At 32.0% G+C, this 18,212-nt stretch overlaps 1 protein-coding gene across 2 annotated transcripts; it reads left to right on the plus strand.

Moving 5' to 3' along the window:
• Window positions 1-585: 585 nt before the first annotated feature.
• LOC129314091 (ras-related protein Rab7-like) lies at window positions 586-9,206 on the plus strand. 2 transcript variants are annotated; one of them, XM_054957467.1, is made up of 7 exons: window positions 586-817; window positions 928-954; window positions 1,588-1,687; window positions 1,792-1,938; window positions 7,051-7,131; window positions 7,319-7,464; window positions 8,796-9,206. In XM_054957467.1, the coding sequence occupies exons 1-7, from the start codon at window positions 765-767 to the stop codon at window positions 8,857-8,859; spliced, it is 618 nt and encodes a 205-aa protein (XP_054813442.1). In that variant the 5' UTR covers window positions 586-764; the 3' UTR covers window positions 8,860-9,206. The 2 variants fall into 2 exon arrangements, with proteins under 2 accessions (XP_054813442.1, XP_054813450.1); XM_054957475.1 differs by lacking the exon at window positions 1,792-1,938.
• Window positions 9,207-18,212: the final 9,006 nt, after the last annotated feature.

The raw sequence follows: 18,212 nt of genomic DNA on the forward strand, positions 1-18,212 counted from the left end.
TTAAAATATTTTTTAAATAATTGATATATTTTTTATTTAAAATGTATTTTAAAATATGTTAAAATCACTTAATTTAATAATCAATGATTAATATTAAAAAGGGGTAAAATTTTAAAAAATGTACTGTTAATTACTTTGCTAATTGTTCTGGTAGTTGTGAAGGGCTTGTTTGTTTAAAATTGATAAATAAATGATATTTAGATAGTTTAACGATTTTATAAGAGGAATTTATTTTATAGATATTTGATAAAAATAAAATATTATTTTATTATATTTGGTTATAATAGTAAAAAGTGATTATTATTTAATTATTTCTAAATTTTATGATACTTTTCTTTTATAAAATAATTTATTATTTAATTATTTTAAAATTTTATAATATATTCATGTATATCATATTTTAAAACATTCTTTTTTATTTATTATATCGGATTATTTATAGAATCTACTGAAATTAACATCTTAAAATAATTAAAAGTATGTTCTTTTTGAATTGTAATTATTTTCAAGATTTTTTTTATAAAATAAGCTTATATAAAGATGCCACTCTCCCGTAATTGTATACAATACATTGAGGCACGTGTTTTTGATTTCTCCTTGCCTCCAAAAGTTACCGTGCAGTGCTCTGATCTTGGCGCCTCTTTCTGCTTTCTCTCGCGCAACTGCTAGTCAACTGCGAAGTTCACTTCTAATCACCGAACAACTTCACTGAGAAGGCTATTAGCTGCCTCAACACTGATTCTCGGCTCAATTCCCTCATACCCATGTCATTGCGAAGGCGAATCTTGCTCAAGGTCATCGTCCTCGGCGACAGCGGGTAAGTTCTTAGGGTTTCTCTGCAACGCTTTCGTGCTCGTGTATGTAGTTAAATGTGCTCACTCATGAGCTAATGGTGAAATTGGTTTTGTTGTCTTCATTCACTGTCAGGGTGGGGAAGACGTCGTTGATGACTCAGTATCCTTCTTCTGCTAGATTGGCTTGAGGTTTTTTTTAATTTGGTAATGAGTATGTGTACTGGGTTTTTGTGGTCTGCCAATTTACTTAAATTTTGAAATCTGTATCTTCGAATTTTGTTTTCGGTGCTGATGCACATTTCGCATCGTGGTTTCTTTTGCATTTGTTATTAGTTTTCATTATTTGCTTCTTACCCTGCAAGATATGAAGTTCCTGCTATTGAACTATTCATGCTTCTATAAACTTTATACTGGCTAATAATGTACTCCATCTGGCATTTTATAAGACCTTTTTTGTTGGTAAAATTACAAATACCAATTAAATCAACTATATATAGTTTGGAATCTTAATTTCTCCAAAACGAAATATAAACTTCCAAAAAATCCATTATTTAAGAAGGGAGGGAAAGAAATGAATATATTTAAGGAATGAAATAATGAGGGACAACTTTGGAATACCTTTCATTTGAGTCATTATTTTTCTCAAAACATCATATATTAAGGAACATCATTAAATCATTCCAAAAGACATCTCGTAAAATGGGGCAGGGGTAGTATTTGATATCAAGTTACAAGTGTTTTTGTACTCGTTTGCTTCTTGGAGTTAGATCCTGTGGATTAACAACTTGAATAGATATATACATAAGAAGTTTAATCAGCAATACAAAGCTACAATTGGCGCTGATTTTGTCACTAAAGAACTCCAGATTGATGACAGACTGGTTACTCTACAAGTAGGTTTTCTAGCTTCGTGGTATTTCAGTCTTCTACTTCATTTATTTTTAACAATATGAGAAAATTTATGTATATCTCCGTGCATCATTTGTGTTCTAGTTAGATATGGGACACTGCTGGTCAAGAGAGATTTCAAAGTCTTGGAGTTTCATTTTATAGAGGGGCAGATTGTTGTGTCCTTGTGTACGATGTTAATGTTTTGAGGTCTTTTGATACCCTTGACACTTGGCATGAGGAATTTCTCAAACAGGTCCTTCTTTCCGATTATCCTGCCATTTTTATTGTTTTGGGTGATTTGCATGCTCGGTTCTGCATATTTCTTTGAATAAATGATATTTAAAAGCAGTAGGCCTCAAATCTGAATTGCTCTTATCTGCTAGATAACTATTATTGTAGACTTCTGGTTTTGTTTTGTCCTGAACAATGTCCATCATGGCATCAGAAATTAAGAAATTATTATATATGAAGTTTTATCTTTGCTTTAGTTTACTTCCGCTTTCCCATCTTTTTATTAAATTGTTTATAGAGAAGTTTCTACTCTATATCTTGCATCTTAGAATATCAGCTAGTTGTGCTTGTTGGCATTTGTGATTTGGAAACTACAGAGGGAAGAAAAGGAAGGACTAATACAAAGTGTGAAAAGTAGTTTACCTGCCTTGATAGAAGACTGCATAAAATATTACTTAAGTGGGATACCCAGGATGAAGCATGGTTCACATGTTTTATACTTTCATCTCTGGGGTTTTGTTTCCTTTCATTTGAAAGGTGGTTTAGATGCTTTTTACACTATGAATCTTTATCATGCTTTTGCTTTTAGATTCTCATTTCACACTTTCATCTCTTGGATTTTATTTCCTTTCATTTGAAAGATTGTCCAGATTCTTTTCACTGTATCAATCTTTATCATGCTTTTGATTGTAGGTAAAAACTCATATTCTTGCATGATATCTAGATCAAGATTATTGCATGACTGTTAAGTAGATATGCTTGGCCAACCCCACCTGGTAGAATAAGACTTGTTGTCGTTAAGTAGATATGCTATAAGGTCATAAGACGTAAACCCAGCACAAGCACTAACCTGTTTCTTTGTTCATTTGAAAGCCTAATGTTTATATGCAGTTAGAGCTTTGGTTTAGTCTGTGGTATATATTAGGATTATTGCTAATCCTTTATTATAGCAGACAATTTGTGATATGTGATAAAATAGGGCGATAGGCTCATAGTGATGTTTGCATAAAAAAAAAAAAAATCTTCAAAAAATCTGAATGATGCATCAATTATTCAATACATATACAAAAAATCTACAGCAAGACGAACTATTTTAAGTCTAAATACTGCAATTCATTTCTTAGACTTGGTATGATATATCAATATCTAATTTGGAAAGAATTGAAATGAGTTATTATTAATATTTCAATATAAATAATACAATTCACAACAAGTCAAATTGTTCTTAAATCATAAATATATTGACTCAATTTTCAAATGCTGGGCAATGCATGGGCTTGATATCTTGTAAAAAATGTTACTCTTCCTCATGATTTATTGGCTATCTTTGCCGAGAACTCTTTAAATCTTGTATGGGTTTTTCATTGTGAAATATAAAATTGGCATGCTTAAGCCAAAGTGTTTCCATCAAGTAAGATCATACTGCTATTGTGTCATGATCTCCACAACCCCCCCCCCCAAAAAAAAGAAAAAAGAAATTCCACTTCTACTTCATGATATGCTGCCCTGCTGTTCACATGCTAACAACTGCCAGTCCTTTTATTTGTTAGCTGTTGATATGCACTCAGAATAAGAGGTAAACAGAGGAATTGAACAGTTAGGATAGGAAGGAACTTCAAACTGATTCTAGCTTGAGTCAATCGATTCCATTTACTATATAATCCATGGTCATGCTAGTACACAGCATTGGATGCATTATTTTTTATTTGAAGTGATTTTAAGTCCACCTTGTGCGGTGAATTATTACTATTTTGTTTGGTGAAGATGCATAACTGGAGTATTGGATTTGATGGAAATTTCTTTTCTTCAATAATATTTGATTCTTCAACTCCGCCTATGTTTATAGCCGGTCCCAAGCCCGGGTAAAGAAGGAGGGTTGTGTTAGGCCATCAACAGCCAATGTAAAAATTTGTTGAATCTATCATGAACATGGACAATAGACGTTATAATGTTAATGCTAGGTCGTTGCCCGTAAGTAACGCGCTGCATGGCTCGAGTACAGTGATAAGTGAGTTAGAGCCGCTGCATCGGCGCCCGGATGTAGTGTTAAATGAGCAAGGGCTACCGCGTCATTCTGGACGCACGCGGCTAAAGAAGTTAGTCCATAAGAGCAAAATTAGATTTGGTACTTGGAATGTTGGGACATTAAATTGTAAATCTGTAGAGGTTGTAGGGGTTATGATTCAAAGGAAAATCAATATCCTTTGCTTGCAAGAAACAAAATGGCGTGGAGAAGGAGCTAAGGATATTCAAGGTTTCAAACTTTGGTATACAGGAAAAGTAAGTGCACGCAATGGAGTAGGCATCATTATAGATAAGGAGTGGAAGAAGAACGTTGTAGAAGTTAGCAGAATTGGAGACAGAATTATTTCTTTAAAAATGATAATTGGACGTGAGACTGTTAATATTGTTAGCGCTTATGCGCCGCAAGTCGGGACAGAAGCCAGTCTTAAGGAATTATTTTGGGAGGATCTGGAGGGGTTGATTCGACACATACCACAGAGTGAAAAGATTTTTATTGGAGGAGACTTTAATGGGCATGTCGGGAGGGAAGCTGGTCAGTATGCGAGGGTGCATGGTGGTTTTGGTTTTGGAGAGCTAAACAATGAAGGGCAAACTCTTCTTGATTTCTCATTGGCGTATGATTTTAAGATTGCCAACACTTGTTTCAAGAAGAGAGATGAGCATCTCATCACTTACAAAAGTGGAGCCTCAAGGTCGCAGATTGATTTTCTTTTGGTTAGGAACACAGATAGAAAACTTTGTAAAAATTGTAAGGTGATCCCTGGAGATGCTGTAACGACACAACATAGGGTCCTAGTCCTTGATGTGTGTATTATGAGTAAAATCCAAAAACATCGACAAGTAGTAACACCAAAGATTAGGTGGTGGCAATTAAAAGGTGAGAAGCAAGATATTTTCAAGCGAAATCTTTTGGATAAAGGAATTTGAGATTCTCAGGGAAGTGCTAACATCATATGGGAGGATATGGCTAAAAAGATACGGGAGGTTGCAAAAGTAGTTTTGGGAGAATCGAAAGGTTCTGGTCCGAGAGATAAGGAGTCTTGGTGGTGGAATAATAGTGTACAGGACAAAATCAAGTATAAGAAGAACTGTTTTAAAGCCATACATTTGTGTAACAATGAGGAAAATTGGGAGAGGTACCGTATGGCTAAGAAGGAAACTAAGAGAGCTGTGGGTGAAGCTCGTTCCAAAGCTTTTGAAGAATTTTATAAGAACCTTGAGACGAAGGAAGGAGAGCAAAATATTTATAAGATTGCCAAGAGTAGGGAAAGAAAATCAAGAGATCTAGAACAGGTAAGGTGTATTAAGGATGAAGAGGGAAGAATTTTAGTTACAGATGATGAAATTAAAAATAGATGGGAGACTTATTTTTCTAAACTTTTCAATGATGGAGAGGATTCATCTAGTAACTTGGAGGATTTAGTAACTGGTGAAGGAGAACAAAATTTGTCATTCTATCGAAAAATATGTGATAAGGAGGTAAAGGAAGCTCTTAAGAAAATGGCAAATGGTAGAGCTAACGGACCTGATTGTATATCTATCGAAGCGTGGAAATGTTTAGGTGAAGAAGGGGTGAGATGGTTAACTAAGTTATTTAATGTGATTTTACGGTCCAAGAAAATGCCTGATGAGTGGAGGAGAAGTACATTAATTCCTATTTATAAAAATAAAGGAGATATTCAGAATTGTACTAACTATAGAGGGATTAAACTCATGAGCCACACAATGAAATTGTGGGAGAAAGTAATTGAGCACAGGTTGAGATTGGAGACAAGTATTTCTGAGAATCAATTTGGTTTTATGCCAGGTAGATCAACTACAGAGGCAATTTATCTACTAAGGGGATTAATGGAAAAGTATCGTTGTAAAGATAAAGATCTACACATGGTTTTTATTGATTTGGAAAAAGCTTATGACCGTATACCAAGAGAAGTGCTTTGGAAAGCGTTGGAAAAAAAGGGAGTACGGATTGCTTATATTAAAGCCATACAAGATATGTATGAGGGGGTAAAAACTAGTATAAGAACGCCTAGTGGTCAAACAAAGGATTTTCCTATAAAGATTGGACTACATCAGGGATCATCTCTGAGTCCTTATTTGTTCAACTTGATTTTAAATGTTTTGACGGAACATATTCAAGAGGAAATCCCGAAATGTATGCTCTTCGCGGATGATATAGTTCTTATAGCAGAGACAAGAGAAGAGGTTAATTGCAAACTTGAGTTATGGAGGAGGACATTGGAGTCGAAAGGTTTTCGTCTGAGTAGAAGTAAGACGGAATATTTATATTGTAAATTTGGTAAAGGACTATTCGAAAATAATTTGGAAGTGAAATTGGGAGATCAAATCATACCTCAAGTGGAAAAGTTTAAATATTTGGGAGCCATTATTCAAAATGATGGCGAAATCAGTGGAGATATTTCACATAGAATTCAAGCTGGGTGGTTTAATTGGAAAAAAGCTAAAGGAGTTATTTGTGACCGTAAGGTGCCTAATAAACTTAAAGGAAAGTTTTATCGTACTGCTATCAGACCGGCAATGTTATATAGTAGTGAATGCTGGGCTCTAACGGGACAGCAAGAGCATAAAGTTGGAGTAGCAGAGATGAGAATGTTACGATGGATGTGCGGACATACACGTAAAGATAAAATTCAAAATGAGCACATACGTGAAAAAGTGAGGGTGGCACCTATTGAGGAAAAAATGGTAGAAAATCGGTTGAGATGGTTTGGGCATGTACAAAGAAGACCAAGGGAGGCACCAGTGAGAAGAGTGGAACATATAACTTTGAGTCCGATTAAGAGAGGTAGAGGAAGGCCTAAGAGAACACTCTTGGAAGTTGTTGAACGTGATCTCTTAATTAATAATATTTCTAAAAGCTTAATAAATGATAGAACACAATGGCGTCTTGCAATCCATGTAGCCGACCCCACCTAGTGGGATAAAGGCTTGTTGTTGTTGTTGTTGTTGTAATAATATTTGATTCTTCAATATCTTTATACTCATCATGATTTTTCTGTCAAAATTTGATAGCTTTTTTAATCCTTTGTCTCTTGTTTCTGAATGAAGATAAGCCTCTATTAAGATAAACGTTCTCATTGTAAAACAGGCAAATTCTCCTAATCCTAGGAAATTTCCGTTTATATTGCTTGGAAACAAGATTGATATTGATGGGGGAAACAGCCGTGTGGTAAGAAGATGATAATGTACTTATTTCTATGGCTCTTTTTTTCTTTTAATTTTTTAATTTTTACAAAAGGAGTTTTTGTTTTGGGTAAAATTTGTACAAAAGGAGTTATTAAACTTCCTACCACCTAAGGAGCCTCGTGGTTAGTTTTGTGATAGCTTGCATAAAAGTTTAATTCTCTTGAATTCAGGTCTCTGAGAAGAAGGCAAAGGACTGGTGTGCTTCAAAAGGAAATATTCCCTACTTTGAGACATCTGCAAAAGAGGACTACAATATCGATGCTGCTTTTTTGTGCATTGCTAAGACTGCTCTGGCTAATGAGCAAGGGCAGGACATGTAAGTTTTTCTTTAGGCTTGCATTCATGTATTCAATATAATGTCAACATATTTGCAGTTGCACCCAAAAAAAGTTATATGTATTGGATATATGTCTCTTACTCTTCAGTAAAAATGATAGAACCTCGAGCAACTTTGATGTAGTCAAACTGCGAAATTAGCAAAACAATGCCACTAGACAGACAAGAAAAGACAAAATTGTATAAACTCAATAGTAAATGATCCTAGGTAACAGAGGATAAAGGATATATGTATGGTAGAAGTAAGGTAGGCTTGTTGCTTTGGAGATGTTAAAATTTCTCCCCATATTTTCTGCAGAAAATTCTTCACACCCCTCTTTGTGAGCCCCATTTATCATGTTATTCTTTTTTTTTTTCCTTTGTTTTGGTAAACATTTATCATGTTATTCTATTCCAATCTTTTAATGGACTTCTTGTCTTTCGACCTCCTCAGATCATAGAATCAGCTTTTGACTGTTTAGTTACCTTATAGTGTGTTTCTTAGGGCCCATGGGCTCAATTTCCACCCTATCCCTGTTTCTTCAATTGTAAACTCATAATAATAGGCTCATCAATGAATAAAGTTTTTGTTTCTATAAAACTCATGTTAAAGCAATGTTTTATGGTTTGATTGTTCTTTGTTTTTTATAACTTCATATTTTCTGTACTTTGGAATTGAATTTAGATGAAGAACAAAGCCTGCTTGCTTTATGATATGTAGCAAACTCTTAACAGAAGCCATTAACCTATCACAACTAATCACAACTAATCAGACAATACTGACAATTCTTTCTAGCTCAAGAACAAAATTACTGATTCTGTGTGAACATTAAAGTAAATCATCTCTCACGTCAACTAATTGTCTTTCTTGAAATAATATTTGAGAAATGGCCTAGAGACAGTGAATAAACCAGACAATTTCTCATTTCTTCTAGGTGAGGATGACCCAAAAATATAGATTGAAACTCTCACCAAAATGGATGTGCCATTGGAATCCCCAATCTAAAAGACATTAATTGTGATGAGTATTCAGATGTATTGCGAACTGTTAACTTGTGCGCACCCAATAATTATATTATGAGCCATATTCATCCATTTATTTCCCAGAAACAGATGAATTCGAGTGTTTGGTTATTTATCAAATATTACTTTCATTGAAGAGTGTTGTAGTGGGGTTAACTTTTCATGCTGGGTAAGTTATCTTGCTTCTTTATGAGTTTTGAGTGTCTAAACTCTATATGCACTAATTTAATATGCAAACATTTGGAGATAATTGACGGACAAACCGTCTAGTTCAGTCGTCCAATTAATATTCCGATATCTCAATTGCAGATACTTTCAAGGTATTCCAGACACTGTTCCTGAGAATGAGCAAAGGGCCGGGTGTGCATGCTAATATGAAAATTCATATGATTTATCTTATATACTTGATCCTTCGACTCACATTGTTTTTTGGTCCATAGTGATTCTCCACCCCTCCTCCTTTTTTGTAATCTCAGTAGACTAAATTGGTTTGTGTTGGGAACTTATATATATATATATTAGACCTTTGTAACCTCACTTTGGTGGTTTGCCACAAGTTGTTTAAGCTTAGATGTTCAGGTTCCTTCGAAAGAAAATTGTTTGAGTAAAATGTTTCAAATGGCATTTTATTTGACTGTGCCTTTGATTTTAGGCTACACAGAACAAGACTTGTATTTGAGTTAGAGAGTTGTTTAATTATTGTAGTTTGGTGATTGGTAATGGTTTAACTATTTAAAAATTTATTGAGTCTTGATATCTTATTCACAATTAAGCGTCATATTTAAAGCCTATTTGACTTTTATATCAATTGTATTATAGCAATCTAAGAGAAGTCTAGCATAGCATCATTTTGTGGTAAGGTGATGAAGTATATTGTAAGATATTACAAAATATTAACTTGGTTGTTGATTGTTGATGACAGTGTTAATAGTTTTGTGAGATGGAGTATTGCTTACTCAAGGATAATGCATTGAATCTATTAGATTTCATTATTCAACTACTGTGAGTAAGAAATTGTTTATAATTGCATTTATAAATTTAGGCTTGGAGACTTTTATTAATTCACGGTAATCGTTAGAAGATAATTTATGAAATAAATATATAATTGTGTTACCTTCTTTTTTATCTTTGATGCATCTATAAAAAAAAAATACTCATTCATCACTGCATTGAAAAGCATGTCAATAAATTTATTCATATCAATTGTCTCATTATTGAAAAGCATAATATGATTACAAGGTACATAAATAACTGATCTTTTTAAAATACCGACCTTCTAATTGGAAATTTGGCCTCAACTTTTTCACTAGTACCGTCAAGATTGCAGTTTGTATCACCTGCTACTGGTGAATCGGAAATAAGCATACCTTCATGATCTACTATAAAGCAAAAGATCCACCACTACCCAAAATTCCACAATAAATCCAAATGTCATGTTCATAAAGAACCAATTGATTCCATTCCCACGATCAACTTCTTGGTCTTTGTCATAGAAGCCATTTGATGTACAATTAATGGTGAGTGGAGGACTGCATAAATCATTGCCAGCAAAACATGATGCTTCAAAGTTTTGCAATTGGGTGCGTGTAGGAATTTTTCCCTTCAAATTATTGTAAGAGAAGTCCATAAAGCTTAATTCAGACATGCTTGGTGGGATTTCATCTGAAAGACAATTTCTTGAAAAATTCATAGACTCCAATAATTTCATATTGCCAATGTTTTGAGGAATTTGACCAATAAAATGATTATTTGAAAGGTTTAAAAAATGGAGTCCCTTAAGCATTGCAAGTTCCATTGGTATCACTCTAGATAATTAATTACTTGAAAAGTCGATACTTGTGATAAGACCAAGGGTGGTGCTATAATTATAAACTCTTCCTTTAAACAATAGTGCTTCAACTACCAATTGATTAACATTAAGGTCATGAAAAGAAATGGATGACTCTAAAGTATTGTTAATCACTGATGTAGCACTCAAATGCTTGACACATTTTGGTATATGTTCTACCAACGCATTTTGCACAAGGTCCAAAATTTGCAAAATACTCATGCCACAAAGTTGATGAGGAATTGGACCAGAGAATTTGTTCGATCTTAGAACAAGCATCCTCAAATTTGGCATCCTTCATCCAACCAATGATGGAATCCTTCCTGAAAATTGATTCTTTCTTAAATCCAAGAAAATCAAGTTTCTCGTGTGCTTCAAAAAAGTAGGAAAGTTTCCAAAAAAATTATTATTGTGAAGGTTCAATATTTCCAAAAATGGAAAGGATCCCATGGATATGTTTAAGATCCCAGTCAAATGGTTGTTCTCTAAGTTCACTACCTTAAGATTTGCCCATGTCATCTAGCAATAAGGTATTTTACCAGATAAATTATTTGATGCCAAATTAAGAAACGCTAATGACTTTGTCTCCTCTTGTTTATGACACAAGAAGTGAGTAATTGATCCTGAAAACTAGTTTCTTGAAAGGTGTATGTAGAACACATCTGGTGAAACATAAGGCAATTGGCCATGCAACTTGTTTGAGCTTAGATCAATAATATTTCCAACGTTTCTCAGTGTATTCAAAAGCTCTCCCTCAATATGATTGCGAGAGAGATTCAAATACTGAACATTATTGCCTATTGTGTCCCAAAATCAAGTTGGAATAGAATAAAAAATATTTGTGTTGGAGATGTCCAGAACATGAAGATGATTTAGTGATTGAATCCATGATGGAAATTGGGGACCTAAATTCCAAGAAGCCAAACTCAACTCCTCTAAAAGATAAAAAGAAGGACTCCAATTAGGGCCAGCTTTTAAAGTGGGGACCTAAATTCCTAAATTCTTGGTTTATTGGTGCCAAGAATTTTTGCAAATAGGTAAAATTAACAAGGTGGTCTTCTTTGACAACTCCTTGAAAAATATTATATCCCAAATAAAGTGCATTTAGTCTAGAGAGTGATTGTAGAATTTCAAAAGGACTTCTATCAAGTTGATTGTTTGAAAGTCCAAGATACATCAAAGATGTAAGGTTTCCTAGCGAGCTTGGAAATGCACCTTTAATGGCATTGCTAGATAGATCAAGATACTTTAGAGATGCAAGATTTCCCAATAAGCTATGTATGGGACCTTTAATGGAGTTGTGAGAAAGATAGAGTTCAAAAGGATTTTTCAAAAGACCAATCTGGTTAGTGAGATAGCTAGATAATTGAGCACCATCCATATAAAAAGTTTCCAATGCTTTCGAAGTGCATCCAGAAAGAATTTTTAATATTTCAGAAATTTGTTGGTTGCATTTATTTCCTGAAAAAGCCAATCTTTTCAAGTTACAAAGATTTCCCACATAAATTGGAATTGGTTCTTCTAATTGCTTGCCACTCAAATCAAGAGTAACAAAAGAAGTCAAGTTTTCATTGTTATTAGACATTGTGCCAACCAAAGAGTTATAAGAGAGAATGAGAGACTTTAAATGACTTAAACTGTACAACCAATCAGGGATGAAAGAGTTGAACCAATTCCGAGACAAATCAAGATGCTGGAGGAGTGTCAAGTTTTGAATTCCATTTGGGATGGGATCTTGTAAATCAATATTTAATTGAAGATAAATGAATTTTTTCAATTGAAATATCCATTTTCGGATCAATGAAGTGCCAAAGTTATCGTCTGAAAGACCAAGGACAATTAAAGATGAAAAGTTTGAGTTCGATGATTGAAAATGATTATTACAATTATAGTTTGACAAGTGCAATTCTCTCAAGGTGGGAAGTGAATGTAGAACCAGCAACCAATCAAAGGCATTGGATAGGTTTACATGAAGAGGTCAAGATATTGGAGAGAAGATAGAGCCGAGAGCCAACGAAGATTTTCAACAGATGTTGCATCAGTACATATTCATCCATGGAAAATTGATAAGATCCTTGGAGTTGAAGATATATTAGATTTGAGAGGTTCCCAATTTGATGAGGAATGCTTCCACTAAAATCATTATATCCAAGCCCAAGATGGAGCAAATTGGAGATATTTTCAATTTGATGAGGAATGCTTCCTTTGAGAAAATTATTTTGAAGTTCAAGATATTTCAAATTGGAGAGACTTCCTTCCTTGAAAAATATTACCTCCAAGGTTAAGATGGAGCAAATTGGAGAGACTTCCAATTTGATGAGGAATGCTTCCTTTTAAAACTATTATGTCCAAGGTTAAGATAGATCAAATTGGAGAGATTTCCAATTTGATCACGAATACTTCCTTCAAAACTATTACCTTCAAGGTCAAGATAGATCAAATTGAAAAGATTTAAAAAATGAAGAGGAATGCTTCCACTAAACCCAGCTTGAGAAAGGTTAAGATATGTTAAGCTAGCCATTGAACCAAGAAAAGCAGGAATTTGCATATATCTAAAATCATTACCATTCAAGTTGAGGTAATTCAAATGCTTCAAATCAAACACAGAAGAATGTAACTCACCACCAAATGTTGATGTCTCATAAACTTCATTTCCGTTAAGCAGGAAAGGAGGTGGAGTTGTGAGGTGAAGCTCAAGAATATGGCCTGTGATGTTGCTGCAAACAACGAACTCCCAGTTGCAACAATTTCCTTGGGGAGACCAAGAGGCAAGCCTTTTTGAAGGATCTGAGAGATGATGCTTCAGCTTAAGCAAGGCCTCTTGCTCACTTGGAATGCACTGTAACTCAGAGGATGCACTACAAATGCGTAAATGAACATTTGATAAGGTAAGCAACCAAAGAAAACCAAACACAACAATATTTGTTTTTTCAGGAACCATCCATCATGAGAACGTCACCCAAATGTTTTCGCTCTCAAATTTTCTGATCTCATGGTATGCTTTCATGGACACACAATTCTTGAAAGAAGAGCTAGTGTATATATAATGTCACTTGTCACTTTGTGGGTCTCACTGGACAAAATTCCCGTGGATCATCACAATTTTTTTTAAAAAAAATTGGCTACAAAAAACCAATTTTAATTTGTGTTTGCTGTAAAAGAAATATTTTCCTATTCCTTTCTTTCTTTAAGCCTGATCATATGTATGAATGGCTCAATGAATATCAAATTATGTTAATTTTTAATAAACAACATCTTGTCCAAAAAATTTAAGATTAAATTATATTCAATTTATTTTGTTTTATGATTATATTAAGTTATATTTCAATATATACATTGCAAAAAATTTCTTGTTAACATAATTTTTCATAATGTAAGAAGCAATATCCATGCCATAAAAAAAGGGGGGGAAAGCTTTTAAAACATATTCAGAAGTGTTTGAGATTTTAAACTTATTTTTAGTATAATATTCTCCTTTAACTTTTTACAATGATATAATTTAATCTCTATTATTAATAGAAGTTAATTTTAACTATTAGTTGGTTAGAAAATGATATAAAAAGATCAAAAAATTATAATAAAAGACTCAAATAAGTTCAGATTAGTCCAGCTCAAATTGTGACTAGCCCAATTTAATCTGATTCACCCAAATTACCGGTTATAATCTTAAGGTAAACGAGATCTTTAAGTCTATAGTTTTTTTTTTTAGCACCAGGGTTAGCCTCCACAAATTTTTTTTTTTGGGGTCATCATATCCAGCTTTGTAAAGTTTTTTGTAATTGACTTGTTAGACTCATGCGTTTTAAAAAGGGAAAAATTACAACCAACTTTTTTTTTTAGGCTGAAAAGAGTCAATTTTATTAATCCTAACAAAATTATAATCACCAATAGTCGAAACCAATAAAACCTTCAAAAAAAAAATCTAGATATGGCCTAACACACAACTACACCAAAAAACAAAAACAAAAGCGAAAAACAACAATAATAGTCTATTAAACAACAACCAGCTTTTTGAAGTCTTCTATCACTGATATAGAATCAACATTTTTTTTATAGCCATAATCCAACCTTTTTACGCCTTCGACTGTTGACTTGGTGTTGTTATGTGCAAACATAACAACCGACATACACATATGATTGTATAGTAATTTGCAGGAAAGTACACCCAACAATCATATTATTTTTCAATTTTTTATATTAAATAAAAGACATTAAAAAGTAAAGTTACTCAAAACGCGCCCAAGGAATTGAACTTCAATTTTGCGTCTTAAACTAAATTATATAAGAAATTATGAATAACTCAATTGACATTCAATTTTGTTATGGATTACCTACAAATAAACCAAATAACAAGAGTTCAGATTTAAATTCTTTAAAATTGAGATTCATGAATTTCATTAAGGTTAACTTTTTTAGTTTTATAATTTCATTATTTTTTATAAAATATAAAATCTTCTCTTTCTTTCTTAAATAGCAAACTTCATGAAATTTATAGAATCTGAATTTCAGAAGATTTAAATCTTTAGAACATAAGAACATTACACACACACACACACACGAGTTCAACAGATAAGTTACACAATAACAAAAGGAAACAACCAAAGGATTGTCCTACGCAACATAGAAGGAAATGAACAAACATAGGGAAAAGAGGAAGAGACTCAAACCAAAAAAAAAAAAAAACCCGAAGAAAGAGAATTCACATGCAGAGAAAAACCACATAATATTGCACTTTACTCCTAAATTTCCCACCCCTTTGCTAGCCTTTAATTTTCTCTATCCATATAATTCAACTTGACCACAATATAAATATCTTCTAGAAACTTTACCTAGTTCAAAATATAGAGTATTGAATAACTTTTATATTTATTTTGCCAGCTATATCCCTACGTCATTTATTATTTTTTTTGAAAAAAATCAAGCATTGGAATTTTAATGACTATTATTAATACTCTTATATAGGGTATTTAATGTTGTTATAAATAAAAATATGTAGACATTTTTAAAAATTTAATATTTCAATTAATATTATTTGTAAATTATAAATTAATTAACTATGATTGATATTATAATTTGGAGGTAGTATCTTCACTAGTATATATCCACATATTAAGTGCTTGCCCTAACCACCCCTTATAAGTCCAAAGTATATATCTAGCCCATTAGCAGCCCCACCATAATCTAGGCCTACGTTAATATTAAGCTGGTGGTTCATTACAAATTATCACCTTGATAAACGAAGAAAAAGTCAATAACCAAGGGTGTTCATTTTAAACTAAATTATATTTGATTCTATTTATTTTATTCGGTATGTTTTTGATATACATGGAAAAATTACCCTTTTAATTCAATTTGCATCAAATGTTTTTTTTTTTGAAAAATTGATGTCACATTTTGACGTCACTTTGTGATTAAATTTTGAAAACCAAAATATTTTATTTTTATCATAAATTGCATCTTATTGATTTCAAATTTTCATCCTTCGGCCATGTGACCTCAGTGACTTAGCCCTTTTAATTTCAAACTTGCCACAAAAGAATAATAAATGAAGAGACTACAGTCATTATTTTGGAGAAAAAATAGTAAAAATTAATCATTTATTTCCTTTACTTTTGACTCAATTGTATCAGTCCTTATAATTTAACTTAGTTATAATTTAATTTTTAAATTTTAACTCAATTCAACTCTGTCTCTACAATTTTAATATATGGATGGAGAAAAGGCAAACAAATGTATGTGAAATTTCTGGAGTGCAATACTATGTGGTTTTTCTCGATCTGCATGTGAATTCTCTTTCTTCGTTTTTTGTGTGAGCCTCAGCCTCTTCTTCAAGCTTCCCTTATGTTTGTTCATTTCCCTCTATGTTGAGTAAGACAAACCTTCGGTTGTTTCCGTTTTTTTTTTTTTTTCTCCTTCCGGTGAAGTCGGTTGTTTCTTTTGTTATTGAGTAACTTATCTGTTTTTTTTTTTTAGAATTTTATTAAGTCCCACACAAAGAAATATCCAGTGACAACTAAACTAAAAAAATTAATAATTAATTGTATTGTCAATCTTCTTAGTTTAGTTATCAATGGATTTTGTAGTAATTAATTTCTTTATGTGTTGTCAATCTCTTGTGTTTTAGATATTTAAATCTTTTAAACTTGAGGTTTGTAAATTTCATGACATTTTCTATTTTAAAAAGGAAGATAAGATTTTATATTTTATAAAAAAAATAATAAAATAAGAAAATACTGAAAAATAAAAACTTCACAAAGATTCATGAATTTCAACTTTAGAGATTTTAAATCCAAGCTCTAGTTATTTGATTTATTTGTAGGCAATCCATAACAAAATGAGTAAAAGAGCAAATTAGCCCCTAAACTATAGGTCTAGGAGTGTTTGGGACTTTGAACTCATTTTTAGTGTAATGTTTCTGTTCAATTTTTGAAAACGGTGCAATATTGGCCCTATTGTTAACAAAAATTAACTTTGACATTGACTAAAAAAAACAGTAAAATACTTCAAAAATTACCAAAAAAAAGACCAATAAATTTTTTTGGTTCTTTCTATAATTTATTGGGCCCTTGTCTATAATTTTTAGGTCCTTTATTGTAATCTTTTGGTCTTTTTTTTGTAAGTTTTGATGTCCTTTTTTTATCATTTTTTGGTCAACTAATAGTCAAAGTTAACTTTTATTAATGGTAGGGGTCAGATTACATAATTTTTAAAAGTTAGAGGGAAACATTGCACTAAAAATAAGTTTAAAATTTCAAATGCTCCTAAACCTATAATTTAGAGGCTAATTTGCCATTAGGTTAAAGATCATTTTTTTTTGTTGAACTTTTTTGAGGAGTGTTAGACACCATGTACTAATAAGTAGGGCAATGTTCACCCTAAATCATTTTTTTAAAGAGCAATTTTATCCTTTTATCAAAAAACTGTCAATTTCACCATTATGTGGATTACGTGTGGGCCTCATTGTTATTGAGTAAACTGTCAACTTACATGTGGGCCTCAATTTCACCCTAAACTATGTGGATTATGTGTGGGCCTCATCGACCATCTAACCTAACTTATTATTGTAGGATTAAAGTGTTAAAATAAAATTTAATAAATATTTTAATATTAAATATTGTTAAAATATTAAATATTTTAATATTTAATAATTTAAATATTATTATTCACAAATATTATTCCAAAATTAATAATTTTTTTAAATATTAATTGCTTAAACTAGTTTTTTAAAAAAAAATTAGATGACTTGTGAGTTATGTGTAAAGATTTGTAAATAATAATAATAATATGTACAAATAAATTACAGAAAATGACTTTATAAGGAAATTTCTATTGATTTTGTCCTGTAAATTTTCCAGGCCATTCGGTGTAATTTTTTGGATCATTTGATGGTCATCTTCTAAAATATTGCACCACCCAAATTTAATATTATGATGTTTTGCAACTTTGTATTAAGAATGGAGGAAATGAATCTTCAAATTAACAGTTAAAATTAATATTGTCTTGTTAAATTTACTCATTTTCCTAATTTTAAAACTGGAAACATGTTGTATTATATGAAAAATATCAATTAAGAACTTAAGAGACTTTGCACTTTAAAATATGTTGGGACTTTACTTGAATGAAATGATTTTTTTAAATGTCATTCCTCCTCATGAGTATGAATTACTTTAGATATATTATGATTGATATATTTTCAGCTTAGTTGAAAAGTTGAGCAAATGACACTTCAATTCCAATATTCTCTTCTTTCATGTATTAAAAATGTAGCAATATCACCCCCATTAAATATATATTAATTTGACCATTAGTTAATCAAAAACTACAAGGAAGGACCTATAAAATTTAAAGAACTTAATCAATATTAATTTTCTTATGAAGTCCTTTTTTGTAATTTAATT

This window comes from Prosopis cineraria, unplaced genomic scaffold (assembly GCF_029017545.1).
Source record: "Prosopis cineraria cultivar Desert tree isolate PC_DT_omini unplaced genomic scaffold, ASM2901754v1 PC1, whole genome shotgun sequence".
Classification (NCBI taxonomy): Eukaryota; Viridiplantae; Streptophyta; class Magnoliopsida; order Fabales; family Fabaceae; genus Prosopis; species Prosopis cineraria.